This window comes from Siphateles boraxobius, unplaced genomic scaffold (genome assembly GCF_051911475.1).
Source record: "Siphateles boraxobius isolate OS27281-9 unplaced genomic scaffold, OSU_SipBor_1 41, whole genome shotgun sequence".
Lineage (NCBI taxonomy): Eukaryota > Metazoa > Chordata > Actinopteri > Cypriniformes > Leuciscidae > Siphateles > Siphateles boraxobius.
Window position 1 is genome coordinate 14,994,239 of NW_027509042.1, and position 19,899 is coordinate 15,014,137.

At 44.4% G+C, this 19,899-nt stretch overlaps 1 protein-coding gene across 3 annotated transcripts in view; it reads left to right on the forward strand.

Moving 5' to 3' along the window:
• cfap144 (cilia and flagella associated protein 144) overlaps window positions 1-19,899 on the forward strand; it is a 31,937-nt gene that overhangs the window by 470 nt on the left and 11,568 nt on the right. The window contains exons 3-4 of one of the 3 annotated variants that reach the window (XM_077199954.1): window positions 349-452; window positions 3,114-3,254. In XM_077199954.1, coding sequence (XP_077056069.1) covers window positions 349-452; window positions 3,114-3,185 — 176 coding nt within the window. In that variant the 3' untranslated portion in view covers window positions 3,186-3,254. Of the gene's footprint in view, window positions 1-348; window positions 453-1,376; window positions 2,017-3,113; window positions 3,255-19,899 lie in introns of those variants that run through there. The other 2 variants (XM_077199952.1, XM_077199953.1) reach the window with 2 other exon arrangements.

Below are 19,899 nucleotides of genomic sequence, written 5' to 3' on the forward strand. Positions count from 1 at the left end.
CAACGTAATTTCGGGAGGAGTGAACCCATCTAATCGTTCAATTAACAGCATATAAGCAGCAGCTCACCTGGCATCAGCTGTTTTGGCATCCCTCCACCTCCACCTCCTCCCCAACACCAATATAATTTAGGCATTTTGCTACCATACTCATCATCCAAGCATTAGTAGTCCCACTGGGGGGTATATCTAAGCTCGAGTTGAAGCCGCTTCCTCGAGCCCCTCCACTGCTTACAGCAAGCCAAATACGCTTAACCTTATTAGCTTAAAGATTATATGGGCAAAGGAACTCGTGAAACTTAAATTCTAAACTTAGCATGTAAAGTGTATCGACAAAATCTTTTTGTACAGCTGCTTTCCTCCAGGCCGTACACGGGGCCCGTCTGGAGCCAGCAAAGAAGTACTCTCACCCTCAGACTGAAGCACAAGAGATAGGATGGATATCCACTCCTCTAGTAAGTTCCTATCTATCTATCTATCTATCTATCTATCTAAAAAGAGTCATTAATGTTCTATAATTGTTTAGCTTCAAGATATTTAGATTTTATATTAACATTTAGGATACAATTTAGATGTATTTATTGGTAACACTTTAAATATGGCCCCAGTTGCTAAGATTAGTTTACATTTGTTAACATGAATCAATGTGTTAATATTATTTAATAGATCTAAACTAACATGAACTAACACTGAACAGTTGTGCCGGTATTTTTATTAACTAACGTTAACAAAGATTAATAACTACTGTAACAAATGTATTGCTCGTTGTTAGTTAATATTTAACAAATGGGACTTGATTGTAAAGTGTTACCTATTTATTTATTTATTAAGCTATACATAAAAAAATTGAAATGCTTATTTTAATAAATCTGCTAAAATCTGGCAGCTTTTGCTTCTAAATCTAACTGCTACAAAACCTTGGTAACACTTTAGTTCAGGGTCTAATTCTCACTACTTAAACTAGCTGCTTATTAGCATGCATATTACTAGTATATTGACTGTTTAATAGTACTTAGAAAGCCCATATGAATGCCTTATTCTACATCCCTTAATCCCACCCAATACCTAAACTGACTAACTACCTTACTAACTATTAATAATAAGAAGTAATTAGGAGTTTGAGGCAAAAGTTGTAGTTAATAGTTAGTCAATAGTGAGAATTGGACCCTAATCTAAAGTATAACCTGTTTGTTTTTTGGGGTTTTGTAATTTACTTTATTTTACATTTGCAAACCCCATAGTGGATTTACTACCAATTTGCATATTATAGTATCCAAGATTACAGTATGTATGGACTTTAACCATTAGCTGTACAGAATAAAATGTAAAACATCTTTCATAATCGTCCTACTAATCAGCTCTTTTGTGCAACACTTCAGCTTGTCTCAGATCGCAGTGACAGAAGATTAAACTTTCCACGGCAGAACTCTGAAATCACTAAATACATGGATGCTGCCTGGCGGTTGAAGGAGCAGACAAAAAATTTGGGATGACAGTTTTGGCTATATTTTCCTGATGCCATATAGCACTAATGCAGATAAACAAGTCTGGATAGCATCTGTGAGCACTGCAAAGTGAACATTCTTTGTTATCACAATAAACACTAAATGTACAAACTAATGTGTTCTTACCATCTAGCAAGGCAGGTCATTCGATTTTAAGACACAGCCTGGGTGTTTAGAATTTCAATCGTCTATCTGGAGATATGTAAAAGTGGGTCAAATGGCCACCATTCATTACTATGAATGTAACTGCTCCTGTCTAGCAAAATCTCTGCACAGTAAGCAAAAGAGATTAGATCATAACTAATCGATCTTAGATAATGTCATATTATACAGAAACAGGATTCATACAGCTTGTTTTGCAAATATGCCTTTTTCACAAGAAAAATCCATAACTGTGACCATAATTCACTGGCTATTGGAGCATATTACACTTAAACCATCGGCCACTCAGGTCAAGATTTATTACATTACTTCCTCCAAAAGAAAAACAGCCCTTTATATAAAGATACAGTCATATTTTTGTTGCTTCTTTCTCAATGCTCAGTGTGTTGTAAAATATATTTTGAGATAATGTTTCAAGAGATTTGAAAACCTAAAGCCGTATTTCATGTTTGATTAAGTGCTTAATACATTTTATGTTTTATCTAAACATATATTAGTTTTTCTCAAGTCGCTTTGGTACATTTCTTGAATCATACTTAAGATTTGCAAACCATTAAGTGCATTTCTCAAAACAGTTCATACAAACAGCACCACACAATGGATTACCTGCAAAAGCCTGTAATTTACTCAAAATCCTTAGTTCATCTCTCAAAAGTAAGAGTAAAACAAAAGTAAAACATATTTGCATCAGATTGACAAGTCCTTGTGTCATTTTTCACAAACAAGATAGTCAAAATGCTTAGTCATGTTGTCAATATAACAGTGTACTCTTGTCAGTATTTTCAGATGTAAACTATGGCTACGATTTTGATGACAATTATCAAAAATGTGAGATACTGATTGCAAGAGACTGCATGGACAGGATTCAGTTAGATTTTTACTGTTGGTATGTCAACAAATTATGCAACAAATAATGCTATATTTCAGTTGTCCACTTTATTCATTACATATACTGTATAGAGAAAATATGTAACACACGCAATACAGTATGTGTGTGAATGTATGTATATAATATATGATGTTTTATTAACAAAGTTCGGGAGGAGCACGCGCAGATAATTAACAGCAATCAACGATAAGAGGTATATATATACTCAACAGTCTCACCTCAATTCATTGACAGTTTGGCAGCGTCCCTCCACCACCCCTTCTCCACACTTCATGTCCTAACCATTACATACGGGGGGAAGTACTCTGGGTTCGGGCCGAATTCCAAGCTCGAAGCCCTCCCCCCGGACAGCACACCAAACATGCATTAAACTTACTCCCTCTACTCCCTATATGTAAGTGTGAACCAGTGAAATATATATATGTGTGTTACATGATGTCTCTATAAAGTATATTTACTGTATAATGTAAAATGCAAGAGGACTAAATATAGCATTGAAGTAAGTATTACAGTATTGTGAACATTGTCTAGTGAGCATTGCATACCTGTTTTGTCTACAGACGTTTGAATTATTGAGGACACAGTTGTGCTCCCAAGATTCGGCTGTACCTTTCGACCCGCTTCGGCCATAAGATCATGACTGAGAACATGGTCCACAATAGTGGCCCTTGTTCCATCAGAAACATGCTACAATCTTGGCCTCTTCTACCTCTTCCACTATTTTGCTTCCATACCATTCCGCCACACATTCTTACTCCTCTTCTTCTTAGTGGCTGTTGACCTCATTTGTTTCCTTGTTCCTCCATTGTCAGAATTTGTAACACTATGTTGTGCTCTGTCTATGCTTTCCATATGAAGGTTCATGCATCTCTGAGCTATTTTAGAGAACGGGTTGATCATTGGTTCATCTAGCCCTTTACATTTCTGTAACCAATTTCCCCTGAGGCAAGTTGTAGTGTGAACCCAAGTGCAGTTTTATTAAACAATGAACCATCCATGGTTCCATGAACCAAACAATCCATGAACCAAAAGCAAAATAAACAAAAGACTTGGGAAAACTAAACATGACATGAAAACATCCCGGGTTACGTATGTAACCCTAGTTCCCCGAAGGGACGGACGCTGCGTGTAATCGCAGTGGGAACGCCCCCCAGCGTAACGCGTCTGAAGCATGAATGAAATCAGTCAAAGGAGAAAATGGAGCGTCACAGCAAGTGACGTCATTGACCAGGAAGCTACAAATATCCCCTGAATACACAAGCCGCCAGCTTCTAATGTTACTGAAGCAAGCGACCCAAGGGGATGCCGGGAGTATGGCAGGACACGCAGCGTCCGTCCCTCGGGGAACTAGGGTTACATACGTAACCCGGGACGTTCCCCTTCAGGGACTACCGCTGTGTGTAATCGCAGTGGGAACGCAATACCCACATCACCATACAAACAGGTCCCCGTCGTGTGTGACTAGGAGACACAAGCCGAAGAGAGAACCTGAGCCCCAGGAGTGGAGCTAAAATCGAGGGAATACAACCTGACGAAAGTGTGCGGTGAGGACCAGCCTGCCGCATCACAAACGTCCTGAAGAGAAGCCCCTGAAAGAAGAGCTGTAGAGGCAGCCATACTCCTGGTAGAATGGGCCCTTACAGCCAAAGGTGAAGGCTGACCGGCCGAAACGTAAGCGAGTGAGATGGCCTCGACCACCCACTTGCTCATCCTTTGCTTAGATGCAGGACACCCCTTCTTAGGTGACCCAAAACAGACGAACAACTGTTCCGATATCCTCACAGGGCAGCTCTGTGGGCATAAGCATCTAAAGCCCTAACGGGACACAGCAAATTCAATTTCTCCTGGTCTGACGTCAAAAAAGGCGGAGGACAGAAGGCCTGCAGTACTATAGGTCTAACGGAAGTGGTTGGCACCTTAGGAACATACCCTGGTCTAGGACAGAGAAAAGCCTTAACCGAACCAGGAGCAAATTCCAGGCACGAGGGAGCCACCGAGAGTGCTTGAATATCTCCAATTCTTTTTAGAGACGAGATAGCGAGAAGAAGGATAGTCTTAAGTGTAAGGAACTTTTCCGAAACTTCCTCGATGGGCTCGAAGGGAGCTAGGGAGAGACCCTCTAAGACAATGGCCAGATCCCAAGATGGTACCCTCGTGCGAATTGCAGGCCTCAGCCTCAGGGCGCCACGAAGGAAGCGAGATACAAGTAGGTGTCTCCCGAGAGAACCTCCGCTTGAAGGGGCGTGGTAAGCAGCTAAGGCCGCCACGTACACCTTCAGTGTGGAGTGGGATAACCCTGTGGAGAGACGGTCCTGCAGGAAATCCAGCACTGTACCAACTGGGCAGTTAACTGGGTCCTGCTGGCGCTTTCTGCACCAAGAGGTGAAAAGTTTCCACCTCGCGGCATATAACTTCCTCGTGGCGGGAGCTCTGGATTGGAGGATGTCTCAACGACCTCAGTCGAGAGACCAGAGTCTACGAGCTGGGCCCCCTCAGAGGCCAAGCCCACAGCCTCCATAGTTCTGGGCGGGGGTGAAGGATCGACCCACTCGCCTGAGAGAGTAGATCTCTCCTGATCGGTATCTCTAGGGGAGAGCCGTCGAGGAGAGACACTAGGTCCGCAAACCATACTCGGGCCGGCCAGAACGGGGCTATTAACAGAAGACTGAGCCCGTCCCGGCGAACCCTCTCCAGAACTCCCGGGAGCAGAGCGATCGGGGGAAAAGCGTACAAGCGTGACCTCGGCCATGGATGTACCATCGCGTCCAACCCCAGGGGGGCTGGTTGGCTGAGAGAGAACCAAAGTGGACAGTGAGATGTCTCTCGGGAAGCAAATAGGTCTACCTCGGCACGACCAAAATGCTCCCATAGGAGCTCCACCACCTCGGGGTGAAGACTCCATTCCCCGGGCCTCGGCCCCTGCCTCGACAGGATGTCTGCCCCCTGATTTAAATACCCCGGGAGATAAATAGCTCTCAGAGAAAGAATTTTCCCCTGGGACCATAGAAGGAGCTGACGTGCCAGTTTGTACAGCGGGCGAGAACGCAGACCCCCCTGATGGTTGATATAAGAGACCACCGACGTGTTGTCTGTTCGGACAAGGACATGGTGGCCCCTTAGGTCTGGGAGGAAGTGTTTCAGAGCCTGAAATACTGCCAACATCTCTAGACAATTTATGTGCCATAGACGGTGATGGTCCTTCCACAGACCCCGAGCTGGGCGACCACTCATGATCGCTCCCCAACCCGTGAGAGAGGCATCTGTCGTTAGCAAAACGCGACGACAAGGAGCTCCCAACACAGGTCCTTGGGACAGAAAGCAAGGATCTTTCCACATAACCAGGGTGCGATGACACCGTCGCGCACTCATGATCATGCGAAAAGGATCTCCCCTCGGGGAAAAACCCTTGGTTGTGAGCCACCACTGTAATGGTCTCATGTGCAGGAGGCCAAAGGGTATCACGTTGGACGCAGCCGCCTTGAGACCTAACAGTCTCTGGAACTGTTTTACGGTGGAGGAGTGGCCTAGCTTGACCTGATATACTGTGGCGAGAATCGAAGCAACACGAGCAGGTGACAATCGTGCCTGCATCGTCGTCGAATCCCATACTACACCGAGAAAGGTGGTTCTCTGTAATGGAGAAAGAACACTCTTCTTGGCGTTGAGCCTCAACCCCAATCTTTTGATGTGAGCAAGAATAGCATCTCGATGCCAAACCGCCTGCTGTTCCGACTGAGCTAGAATTAACCAATCGTCTATATAGTTCAGAATACGGATGCCCTGCAGCCTGAGCGGAGCTATAGCTGCATCCATACACTTCGTGAACGTGCGGGGTGACAGTGCTAGGCCAAACGGAAGAACCCGATATTGGTACGCTTCGATCTGGGAGACACGATCTGCTTGAGAGTTAGCATTTTGAATTTGAGCTTCCCAACAGTGCGATTTAAGAGACGCAGATCTAGAATGGGACGCAGCCCTCCATCTTTTTTCGGAACGATGAAGTACCGGCTGTAATATCCTAACTCCCTGCTGGGTGGAGGAATCCGTTTTTACCTCCTGTTCTAATACCAGAGCCTGCTCGGGGCCCACCACAGTAGGCAGAACCCCTCTGAACCGAGGTGGACGCGTTCTGAACTGAATAGCGTACCCGTTCTTTATGATATTCAGGACCCACTGAGAAACATTGGGAAGCATTTCCCATTCCGCCAGGAACTCTACTAAGGGAACCAGCCTCTCGAGGCTGGCCTCTGGATGAACATCCCGAGTGACAGACGCAGCGCCCTGTAACATCCTGGCAGGAAACAGCTGGTCTGAGCACTCCACAACCCTCCTCAGAGGGGGCGAGCGTCCCTCGGGAAACCGGTCGCCGAGTCTCTCTACGCCCTGTATAGGCAGGGTTAGTAGAACAGACCCCTGAGGGCATCGAGAAAGACAGGGCACCGTGTTTTTGTGCAGTGAACTCAAGTCTTTCCCGATGGGGACCACCCTCATTTTTTCGACGCGGCCTTCCTAGCGACAATGACTGTCCTCAGATCAGTCCTGCCCCGGGAAGGCCGCGCCGGAGAGCGCCCCGCCTCGTCCCTCCAGTCTCTCTGCGGGGGGGCACGAGATGCGACACTCCGCTTCTGCTGTGCTCTTTTGGAGGACGAAGCTCGACGGCTGGGACTGTCCACGTTCAACAGCCCCAGTGACACGCACTTTAGGAGGAATGAATTTATGAAAAGCAGCTGCCTGTTTTTTCTCTTCCTGGAACCTCTCCGTGACAGAAAGAAGAGCGTCACCGAAGAGGCCCGCAGGCGAAACGGGAGCATTTAAAAGGAGAGTCTTGTCTTTTTCTTTCATGGAGGTCTGACTCAACCATAAGTGCCTTTCTGTGGCCACCATGGCTGCCATAGACCGACCGAAAGATTTTGCGGTCTCTCTGGTAGCACGAAGAGTGAGATCGGCAGTCTGCCTGAGTTCGCTAATCATATCAGCGGAAATTTCCCCCCCCTCACACGCATCTTTTAGCAGGTCGGCCTGATAAGCCTGCATAATAGCCATCGTATGTAGACAAGCAGCCGCCTGCCCAGCCGCCGAGTAAGTCTTCCCCACCAGCACAGAGGTATTTTTTAGTGGTCTCGATGGAAGAGCCGGTGCTTTAAGTGAAGACGATGAAGCAGGCGAGAGATAGCTCGCGAGCGTCTCCACTGCCTTCGGCATCGTCACATAACCAGCAGATTTAGCACCAGAAATGTTACCATAAGCATTAGACTGATTTGTGTAAATCCTGCTAGAAACCGGTCTAACCCAGGTCTTTGAAACCTCAGCATGAAGGTCTGGGAAGAACGGTAGGCACCGGCGAGAAGGTTGAGTTGATTCAGACAGAAATCTATCGTCTAGTTTACTTTTATTTCTAGACTGCTGTCTATCAGCTGGCCAATCGATACTAAGCTTTTCAACAGCCCGAGATAACACATCCATCAAACCTTCATCATTTGCAGTATAATGTGGCAAACTAGTTTCCTCAGATGAAAAGCTTTCGACATCCAGCTCCTCAGAACTGGACAATCTTAAATCAACATCATCATGTGCCTCCACCCGGGTAGAAGTAACCGCCGCAGCGTGTGCTTCCAGAGCCGGGTGAGAGGCACTGGATCCCGCCAGAGAAAGCTGAGGTAGGGCGGGGCCCGTCTCAACGTCGCCGGTGAGATCCATCTGCGAGCCCCAAGACAAGCGCCACCGCTCTGCCTCAACAGAAGCGGGACCCGAGCCTCTGGGTGCTCGCAGCATAACGCTCTCCTCGAAGAGCGATCGCCGCGAGCGCAGAGTTCTCAGAGGAAAGCGCTCGCAATGCTCACAATCGACTCCCTCGAGAGCCGACTGGGCATGCTGAACTCCCAAACAAGCGATACATAGCTGGTGTGAATCTCCACCCGTGATGTATTGTGTACAGGGGGAAACACACTTCTTATACTGCTCGCTCATATTCTTTGGTTTTTATATATATATATATATATATATATATATATATATATATATATATATAGTGATAAACTCCTGACAGAACAGACAAACACAATCGAGATTTCAGTTCACACACACAGAGCGCTGCTGAAGTGACAGAAGCTGGCGGCTTGTGCATTCAGGGGATATTTGTAGCTTCCTGGTCAATGACTTCACTTGCTGTGACGCTCCATTTTCTCCTTTGACTGATTTCATTCATGCTTCAGACGCGTTACGCTGGGGGGCGTTCCCACTGCGATTACACGCAGCGGTAGTCCCTGAAGGGGAACTTATGCAAGGAACTAATGTTTTGAGGGGTAAGACTATTCAACAGGGAACCTGTATAATATATTTTGATCAACATGACAAAAAATTGATAACAGGAAACATCTCGTTACTAGGGGTGTCACGATTCTCCAAATCCTCGATTCGATTACATTTTCGATTCTAAGGTCACGGTTCGATTCTCGATTTTTACTTTTTTTTTTTTTTTAAGCACAGGTTGCTGTTGCTCCTAAAAAGCTGACATCAGTTCATCACGATCTCACACATCTCTGTTATTATCAATGAAGCTGACTGCACAATGAATCTTTCATAATATATACACATTGTTTGTTATAATTAGAGGATTTGACAGGATACAAAATCCAGCACTGAACAAAAAGTCAGTTTTGAGCGGTGAGGGGAGTCTATCTTAAATGCTTCTGATTGGCCATTGCGTTAAAAAAATCAAGACATATGTCGGTGATTGGCTACATCGCTCAACGCTGCAAACATGTTTAGAAACTCTGGCCTGTAAATCGTTTCTATTTTGTTTTAGTTGTTCTTGTTGCTTTTCTGCAACAGATAAATAAAAATATATTAGTTTTTATATGTTTTATTCATAGATATTTCTAGTTTGCGGGAGTCCCGCGAATCGTTTTATTCTCCAGCACACACAGAGTGAGTGCATTACCGCTCGCACTTGGCCATCAAATCTAGTCCCGCCAAGCACTCTATTGCGTTGGGAGTGCACGTCTCTAGATCAAGGGCCCGGCCCGAGGTTAGTGACAGGAAATATCGGTCCGGGTTGGGTCAAGCTTGGGCAGAGAATCTAAGCTCTAAGCCAAGTTAGAGGACTCACAGCCTTTCAACACGTGTTTTTTTCTTGTTCGCGGCATGATGAGTCGTTCATAAACGATCCGTTCATTGCCTCTGTCACGCGACAAATGAACAAAAGACTCGGAAGGTAAAGTAATTATTTATGTTCCCTGTAAATTATTTTTGACTGCATTATAATGATTTCTTAATTCAGAATATGATCAAGATTGTGTAAGTGGATCTGTTCGGGGAATTTGCCTGTTAAAAGTATAACATTTAAAGCCCCTGAAATGAACGAAATGACTAGAAAAAAGATTAGGCCTAGTTCATTTTGATGAATGAGATCGAACAAGAGAGTCAGTAAAATGATCCGAACTTCCCATCATGGGCGTGACATGGGGGCGTCGCAGCATCGTCGATTCCATTTTTTTATTTGAAGTTCGAGATTGTGACTTAATTTCGGTCGAAATCGTGACACCCCTATTCGTTACGTATGTAACCCTCGTTCCCTGAAGGAGGGTACGGAGACGTAGTCGACGTGTCGACTGATTGGGATCATGCTTAGGGAGCCTGTCATCTTCGAGTACTGTTAAAACGAGCCAATGCACATTGGTGTGCGAGCAGAGCCGGTCCTAGACCTTTGGGGGCCCTAAGTAAAATTTGATTGGAGGCCCCTTTGACCGTTTTATCTAAGGCCTAAAGAAAAGCAATGACTACCATATAACTACACCATACTATACAGCTATATTATATCTACTGTGTTTGATGTCTAACAGGAAAATTATGATACCACTGAGCTGAATGGCAGTGCAAGACCGAACAAACACTGATGAACTTGCTGAATAAAAAGACTGATAAAGTGATTTTCATTGACCAAATATAATTTTTTAATTGACACCAGAGTTTAAGAGGCACACAAAATACAGCATATATAATTTAAATTAAATAGAACAAATAGAATAACATTTAAATAAAATATTATATAAAATAATAAATAGAACATTTAAAATGTTTGAATTTTCAAATAAAATAAATTAACAATAACATCTGAAACACCACAAAGAAGATCAATAGTAACAATAACAAGAATAAGGTAACATTTCAATAGAAACAGCTACTACACACTCACCTTTATGACAGATTTCATTTATTAGCAAAGGACAGGACACTACAACAAGTGGGGAATGTATCTATCTCTATAGGTTAAACAAACTAAAACACAGAACTTACCAGCATTGTCAGCTTCTTGGGTGATATGACTTTGTTGTGAACCAGGAATAGAAGTGGTTGATTGAGCTGCAATGAAATAAAGAAAATAATTATACATAAAGTTAGACTTAATTTTTTAAATCATTTTACAGCCCCTTTATACTCACCAACAGCTGGAGCTTTGCTTACTGGCACTGGCAGCATATACTTTAATAGTGCTCCTGGAAAGGGGACATAAGGAGTAAATTAATGTTTGCCCTTTAGTGTAGAAGCCAAACTGGGTTTATATTGTTCTGTTAAATGCTTTAACACCACATCAAATGGTATAGGTTTGATACTAAACCAATTTTATGCAGCATATTATTAGCATGTAAACAAATATATCATAACGAAAATTAATACAAGCACGATTTAGGCTAATGTTAATATAAGACTTTTAGTGCAGATTATCCATACAAATATGTGAAAATTAAGCCTACATGCTTACCTACCTTTATCTTCTTGTTTCTTCTCTTCTTCCAGCCTCTTTTTTTGCCGTTTTTCATGGCCAGAAAGATATTTGCGTTTCTTGTCAGACATCGTCGACAAGTCGCTAACTGACTGACCAAGTGACAACGAGTGACATCATAGGTCAGTCAGGGTCAAGACTCGCTCGCGCCCTCGCGGGGAGCTCCCAGCTGATTTGCCATAATAAAGAACTAATTAATAAATAACAACTCTGTGCTTATCATGATGCCTGATAAAGAGCGCCTGTAGGCCCATTTCTTTTTATTTATTTATTTTATGTTACTTTTGTTTGTGAATTTTTTTTTTTTTTCACTAGCTAGCAGTGACTCTAGGGGGCCCTCTGCTGGCCACGGGGCCCTATGCAATTGCAACGGTCGCTTAGTGGCTTGGCCGGCTCTGTGTGCGAGATCTCACTCCGCTCCGCGGTGCGGGTATAAATACGGAAGTGGATGCACGCACCAGTTGTTTTTCACTGAGGAGCTGAGCGGAGCCCGGAGTCAGCGGTGGTCCAGCAATAGTGGCGACGGGACTACGTCTCCGTTCCCTCCTTCAGGGAACGATGGTTACATACGTTAGCGAGACGTTCCCTTTCAGTCGCTCACGTTCGGCTTAGTTGACGTGTCGACTGATTGGGATCCCAATTAAAACGCCACTAGTGCTGCCATCTTCCAGTGCCTAGACAAAAGCCTTCTGATCCCCCCGCATTATTGAGGAGGAGACGGGATAGGGCTTAGGCCAGGGAAGTCACTGCTGTTCCACAAGACCACTGGGAAAGCGTTCCCTTTCTTTGGAAAGGAATACGCTGCGGAAGCCACTTCCTGCCCGTAGGGAAGTAACATGTGGATGATACATATATGGACCCCACGGGAAGCAGTGGTTCAACACATAGGCTAGTTCTCTAGCGAATGTAATAGATGTCACCCAGCCCCCAACTCTATTTAACATCTGTTCAGCGAGGCACTCTGTGTCAACGCCTAGGAGGGAGCAATACACCCACTTAGGAGGAGCTCACCACCCTGGTGGACACGTGCATCTTGCATCCATCTTGGATCTTGGATCTAAAGAACCACGTGCATCTTCACCAAGATGAAGGCAACCACATGTAGTGGGCCAACCTCTGCTTGGAAACAGCCTTCCCTTCTTCTGGTCTCTGTAACAGACAAGAGCTGGTCTGAGGTCCAGGCTTTGCATTCTGAGCACATATAGCCGCAATGGAGCGGGCGGACAGAGAAAAGCCAGGCCTCCTCCTCCGGGGCAGCGGTTGCAGGCTCACCACCTGGTCCCGTAGGAGAGGTAGGAACCTTGGGCACATATCCAGGCCGGGTTTTCAGATTTCATGAGAGTTAGCCGACCCAAATTCCAGGCATGATTCGTCAACCAAAAATGCGTGGAAGTCCCTACCCTCTAGATAGAGAACAAGAAAGCAGAAGAACTGTTTCTCTAAAAACAGGATTTTTAACTCACTGTCTGCAGGGCTCAAGGGAGGTCTCTGCAGTGCAGTAGCACCAGAGATAAGTCCCAAGAGGGTAAAGAGGGGGCGCAAGCCAATTCAGTCTCCTTGCTCCCCTCAGAAACCTGATGATCAAGTGATGCTTCCCACGGATTTGTATCCACTGCATCATGATGTGCATCAATACAGAGGCAACAACAGTTGAGGTGGAGGAGACAGCCCTCACTCCAACCCATTAGCAGAAAAGAAGCACTGAAGTGATCGAACACCTTCGGGATCTCCTCTTGGAGAGAAGACTCAATTCAACGAATAGGTTCCACTTCTAAGGAGGAGTGTGCCTCATTTTGTGAGGGTCCTCTCGCAGAAGTGATGGACTCAACCACATAAAAATTATTGCGGTAGGAACCAGAACCTTCGCGTCCCGTTCTTTTTAGAACCAGACCTGGAACTCTCCAAGGTCTAAACGCGGGTGTCATCATGCCCCATCCCTGAGAATGTACTCAGAGGAAGGAGTCAGGAAGGACTGTCGAGAGGAGAGGTTTGGTTGGGCCAATAAGGGACAACTAGCAAGACCTGCTCCATCTCCTCTCTGACTTTACCACAGTTGTTTGCAAGAAGGCTCACTGGGGAGCGCATTTCTGCGTTCCACTCAGGAGAAAAAACAACTGGCGGAGGGACGAGTCCGGAGGGACAACAGATGTAACTGTGCAGCCCCGAAGTGGTCCCAAACAGCTTGACCGCCTGGGGACGGAGACTCCACTCTCCCTGGGCCATAGGCTGTCGTGAGGCTCGTCAGCGGCACGATTGAGCAGGCCAGAAGTGAAATGAAGTGACCTCAGAAGCTTCTGACATGCGAGGGAAGCGTAGCACAACAGTCGCAATGTTGTCTTTTCAGACCAGTACAAATTTGCTGAGTAGCGGTGTCTCAAAACAGGATGAACTGTAAGCAAAAGCAACTCAAGGCAATGGATACCAATGCAGTCGGAGGGCCGCCCAGACCTCCGTTACTGCATGCCCTTTGTACGTGGCCCCTCAGCCGATATTGATGGACACTCGTTCTAGGGACCGTTGGCCCGGAGAAACAAAGGATCTGTTACGGACTGAGGGACCCAACTGTCTATGAGCACTTGAAGGGTAGGACTTTGTACTGATACTTCACACCTTTCAAACGCACAAACACAGGATGGCTTATGGTGCGGAAGGATAGAGATCTGAAGTAAATGTCTGTCAGGTCGAACGCTGCAGACCAATCTTGGGGACGGAGCATTTGGAAATGCATCTCTGTGTAACAAATTGAACGGGAGCTTTCGAAAAAGGGCCCGTCTCAATTAACACAGGACCAAGATGGTCGTGACCCACCTCTCTATGGTACCATTAGGTACAGGCTTATAGAAGCCTGCCTTCACACTGCCAGACTTGCCCTTTTGGGACCCACGAACAGGGGAATTTGCTCTTTCTTTGCGAAGACTCCACCCGGCCCTCTCCTGGGGGGAGGGAGTGGATCGGTGACCAACTCCAAAAGCAACCTCCTCCTTCCCTGAGCGGCCCACTCAGGAATGCTTTTGCTGTCGCTTACCACCTGGCTTGGCAGCGCATGGAGCGGGCTGGGCATCCCTACTTCGGCCGGCTCTATGCTGAGGCCTAGCTGGAGGCTGCTGCGGAGGCCCAGCAGGAGTGGCGGCAGGGGAATGCCCTCGGTGACGAGCAGGCGGGGGAACTGCCACCGGCGGCAGGGTGGAGGCAGCAGCGGGCCGCCGGGGCAGGATGTGCCAGATGGCCTTCGTCTGCGCCTGGGCGGCAGAGAACTGTTGGGTGCAGTTATCCGCCGTGTCGCCGACCAGCCCAACCTAGGAAATTGGGGAGACCAGGAACCAAACCTTGTCCGTATCCGCCATATCAACCAGGCTGAGCAAACGATGGTGCTCCTGAACCACTAAGATGGCCATTGCCAGACCGATTGCGTACGCCATGACACTCGTGCCCTGGAGGGCGAGATCGGATGCAGTGCGGTGCTCACCTGTGAGCGCACAGTCTGGGCTACCCTCGTGCATGTTCATGAGTCCCGTGGCCTGATGGACCTGTAGCAGCGCCATGGCACGCAAAGAGGAGGCGGCTTGCCCACAGGCTGTGTAAGCTCTGCCCGTCGGAATTGGGAGACGAGGATCCCCCATCCAAAATGCAGCGGCCGCCGGACACAGGTGCACCTGTGTCGCGACAGGCCGCTCCACTGGAGGGATAGCCTCGCAACCCATCTCCAGGGGTCAGCTCACCCTCCGATGCTGCTATCGACATCCTATCCTCTGGGGGGACCCCAATTGAAACGGCTGATCGGTCCATTAAAGAGGGACCAGCACGTTCAACAGGAAATTCCACCGGCTGCGGTGTGATGGAGGAGTGAGGAGCCCACAGGTAATGGGGGATGGTAATGGGGACTCCAGCTTCGCGGACGAAGCCGAGTCTTGATCTAAACACTGTGACAGTCATATTCCAGCAATGGGAACATGAACTGTCTACAAAAGCTGCTTCATCGCGCTGTAAGCCCAAACACATGATGCAACAATTGTGACAGTCAGAGAGGAGCAGGGAACGACCGCATCTAGAAACGCACGGGTGGAATGATATCTTGAAAAAGACGCAAACGCATCCGTGTTGCTCTTTCAGGAAATAGGACCCATCACTAGTGCTGGAGTACACAGGGGAATGACAGCGGCAACACTGAACAGTGAACTGAAACAGTGAAGCACTCACCTTTCCGCCCTCTATCCATCCGTCAACAAACACAAACATTTAGAAATTTGTTGCTGTGAAAACAGCAGTTGAGAGCTCAAAGCTCGCTGTCACCGCTACACTCGCGCTGTAGAAACCACCAGCACTGGGAGAGTCTTCCAGAAGACACACTCGCTCGTTGTAAACAACAGCACTCTTCAGAGACATCAAATGATCTGCTCCGAAGCGAAAGGCAACTGGTGCGTGCATCCACTTCTGTATTTATACACGCACCGCGGGGGGGAGTGTGAGATGCAGATCTCACACGCAAAATGGCTCGTTTTAACAGTACTCAAAGATGTCAGGCTCCCTAAGCGTGATCCCAATCAGTCGACACATCGACTACGTCGAACGTGAGCGACTGAAAGGGAACAGCAGACAATTGTACATAATCAACATTAATGTAGCAAAGCATTTGCAATTTGTTCAAAATAATTAAAAAAATGCTTTTATGATGTGCACATATAGTGACTAGAAAAGTCTAATTCGATTAAAGTCTCTAAATAATTCCTTATCTGAGTCATCAAAACTTCTTTCCACTCCAATGAATGGCTAATAATTGGTGATCTTATTAATGTTCATTAGCCTTTAGCTGAGGTGAGCATTACTTACAATTAGAGTTTTCCTTGTCCTGTGTCCATGTACAGCCCTCCAGAACCTTAAAGTAACCTTACAGATTGTTGGTTTGAAACCATATATTTAACAGTAATGTGACAAATAATGCTATATTAATTCATCTTTTTTGTGTGACATGAACATGCACAACTCTGTGTGTGTCCTAGATATCAAAACGCCAAAAGTATGTCACGTTAAATTATATATATTTTTTATATATAAACATAATCAAACAATTTGAATCTGTAAGGAGTTAAAGTGTCCCATCAGCATCAAAATGAGAGGCTAGACTGTGTAGGTCTTAAAATTTCCTTTGATTAGTCACATCAGCCACAATCAATTTGTCAGCAAAGGGTAGGAGGGGGTGCCTGTCTAAATTGATATCTCAAGTCAGCACCAATATGCTGTATCTGAAAAAGGAAATGTATTGCACTGCATCATCGAGATGCTCAATAAGGTCTTAAAAGGTTAATTAGAATTCTTCCTAGTTTTTTACTCATTCTGATCCTAAAGATCAGAAAAGTTATTTTGCCCCTTGTTGGCAACACATTTGTTGAATTTGATGTGATTTATTGAAGTGTGTAGACACGATTAAGTGCTAACACTGCTTTCATCTGTAGCCACTAGGGCCTACACTGTGTAGCACTTCAGTGAACACACAACAAACTAATTTTTATCACTCCTTTCTTGTTCTTTTTTTCTTTGCTTGTGTGTATCTAAGTGTATCACATTAGATCGCCAACTAAGAACACTGGCAGCATGTTAAACTGCTTTTAGCAGGTAAACAGCACATATTTTGTAGTACATGATATAGCAACTGAATTGTTAGTAAGTGAGTGATGAAATGATTTAAATGTTCCATACAGTAAAAGCAGGCCTTCCCATTGGATTTAGTGTTCCACAGAAAAATACAACAAATCCAAAAACCTGGAAATATCAGGGAATTAAAAAATAGTGATTTTACTGAATAGATATTGCCAGATGTTACGTGTGCTGCTTTCACGCCATGTCGTAATTACCATAATTTAGAGATGACAACATGTGACGTTCTACTCTGAGAGGACTGTTTTTGTCCTCTGAGTGGGAATTATGCGTTTCTATGGCAACATTATCAACCTAAATAAATCTGTAGCGGCCACATGGTACAAGTAGGAGCTTACAAGTTGTAATTGGGAGCTTTACGGGGAAGTGAACGTTTTTTACAAGTTGAAATCTCAGAATTGCAGTAATTACGGCATGGTGTGAACGCACTTATGTTCCCTTTGTTTGCCCATGGACTTATTCTGAAGTGTTTCCTGTTCCTTGTGCCATGTTTGTAGTCCTTGGATGTCCTTTTGTTAATTGGTTCCCCCTGTTCATTAGTCTTGATTGTTCCCAAGTTTGACATGTTAGATTGTTAGCCCTTGTGTATTTAATCCCCAGTGTTTCTTGTGTTCTTTTTTTCTGGTCTTCCATGAATGGATGTATTGTCCTGTGTCCTCAGTTCTGTTCATTGGATTTCTGGTTTCTTTCGAGTTGATTTTGTACCTTTACCTTGATTTATTAAACACACTGCATTTGGATCCAGCTCTCTTTCTGAGTTTCTAATACTGAAAAAAATGTATATCAGTTTCCACAAAAATATAAGGCAGCACAACTGTTTTCAACATTGATAATAATAAGAAATGTTTCTTGAGCTCCAAATCAGCATATTAGAATTATTTCTAAATGATCATGTGACACTGAAGAGTAATGGCTGCTGAAAATTCAGTTTTGCCATCAAAGGAATAAATTACATAAAATAAAAAAACAGTTACTTTAAACTAATAATATTCAGTTGTATTACTGTTTTTGTTGGATTTTTGTTCAAATAAACGCAGCCTTGGTGACCCCATGCCTATGATGCTTTGCTGAATTATGGGAGTTCTGTTAAACTGTAAACAATCAGCGAAAGGTTTGCTCAATAATAAGCATTTTCAAAAACTGGGCACAATGAGATGACATTATTGTACTAAGCCTTCAACCATCGAACATTAAAAGAACATTTAGGCCTAAAAGTGTAAAAACATTAACAAATTACTGCCACAGAGTGAATAACCCCCGATTATTTCCGAAGCAATATTACGGACGTGTTATATATCACTAGGAAAGGCTTATGTCTGTATTATGTAACTCATTGCCTGATTAATAATGTTCATTAACTAGAACATTAATAGATAATATTTCAAAGTGGTTTCCATCATTTTGACAGACAACATTGTATTTACTGGATTTAGAAACATTCCAATAAGCACTGCTAATTTAGAAGTGAAAAGGACAATTACATTTTAAAGCATCCGTGTGAAAACAAACCTTGAAAGAGACGTGAGGATTTGGGGAGAAAAACGAGAGATACTTTGTGCATTCCAGTGAATTATTCATGGGCTATTTCGTATATTAAATCGGGAACAGACCACAAATGTGCAGTATATGTTGTCTTTTTCATACTGTTACAGCGGAATACAAAGGAAAAAAGAAAAATAATCAGGAAAGAACGCAGCAGACTGAAAAAATCTTTTGCCATAAATATTCTTGTTACCATGTCACATTAAAATACCAAGCGTTACTTTATTCTCTTAAAGTCTGGACATAAAATCATGAAGAAGATGTACAGTTCACTAGGTCAAACTGACAGATAAGGATTATTTGTTTCAATCTTTTTGAGTGGATCTTCCCCATACCGTAAGTGCCTAACATAATATAAAACTCAGTAGGCTTGATAGAAAAAGGTTGATGTAAAGTAATGGAGTTATAAAAATCCTTCTCCACTATCACAAGGGGTTTAGGGGTTGTCTTATGTTACCCCCTGCTGGTTGTGACTACATCAACTGCACACAAAAAGTTGGTCCCTACTAAACCACATTTCACTTTTATCTGAAAGAGTTTTAAATAATGAATCGGCTGTAGTTAGTCACTGAAACATTTACGTGTATGTGTTAGGAAAAATGTTCTCACAGCTTGAAGTGTGGCATAGACTCAAAGTCAGTTTGGTTCACTACTGGTTTCAAACATTACAGCATTCTCACAAGGCTTTGCTTTGGGACTGTGTTGATATAAGAAATATGAGGACAGGAAAAAATGAGCAGGCCTATCTTTCAACATATCAAATCGATATTTACACACTGGGGCATTTGTTGTTTTACAAAAATACAACCTTACACCACTGGGTGTTTTTCACAGCAGGTTGTGCAGCTTTTTTCTTATTATAGAAATGTCTTTAAAGCTGGCATGCTTCTGTATTCTGATGTGTATCTGTGCCTCTGAGCAACAGACACAGATCCCCTCAGCCCACTATAGTTATGAACGCAGTCAGGCTGAGCAGCATCAGATCGTGTCTGGGATGATTAGTTCATCTTACGTGACTTTGGTCAGCAAGCACTGACAGAGTCTGTCATCTCTGTCTCGATGGAAATTGCAAAGTGGAGGGTTGCTGACTGTACCTGAAAGCTAATATGCTGTATCTGTGGGCAGAATCACACACTAAACTGGTGCCTGAACTGAAGTCCAGCTTTCGAGGGTTTATTATGCAGTTAAAAAAAGGACTATTCTAATAATTTTCGCTTTCCCTTAGCAAACCTATCTCGCAATTGCAGCCTGATGTCTTGAACCATCCTCTGGGAATGTTAAGAAAACGTTCTTAGAACATAAAAAGAGAAATTTTGCCAACACAATGTTCGGGTAACCAAAAAATGTCCATAAAACATTTATAAAATTGA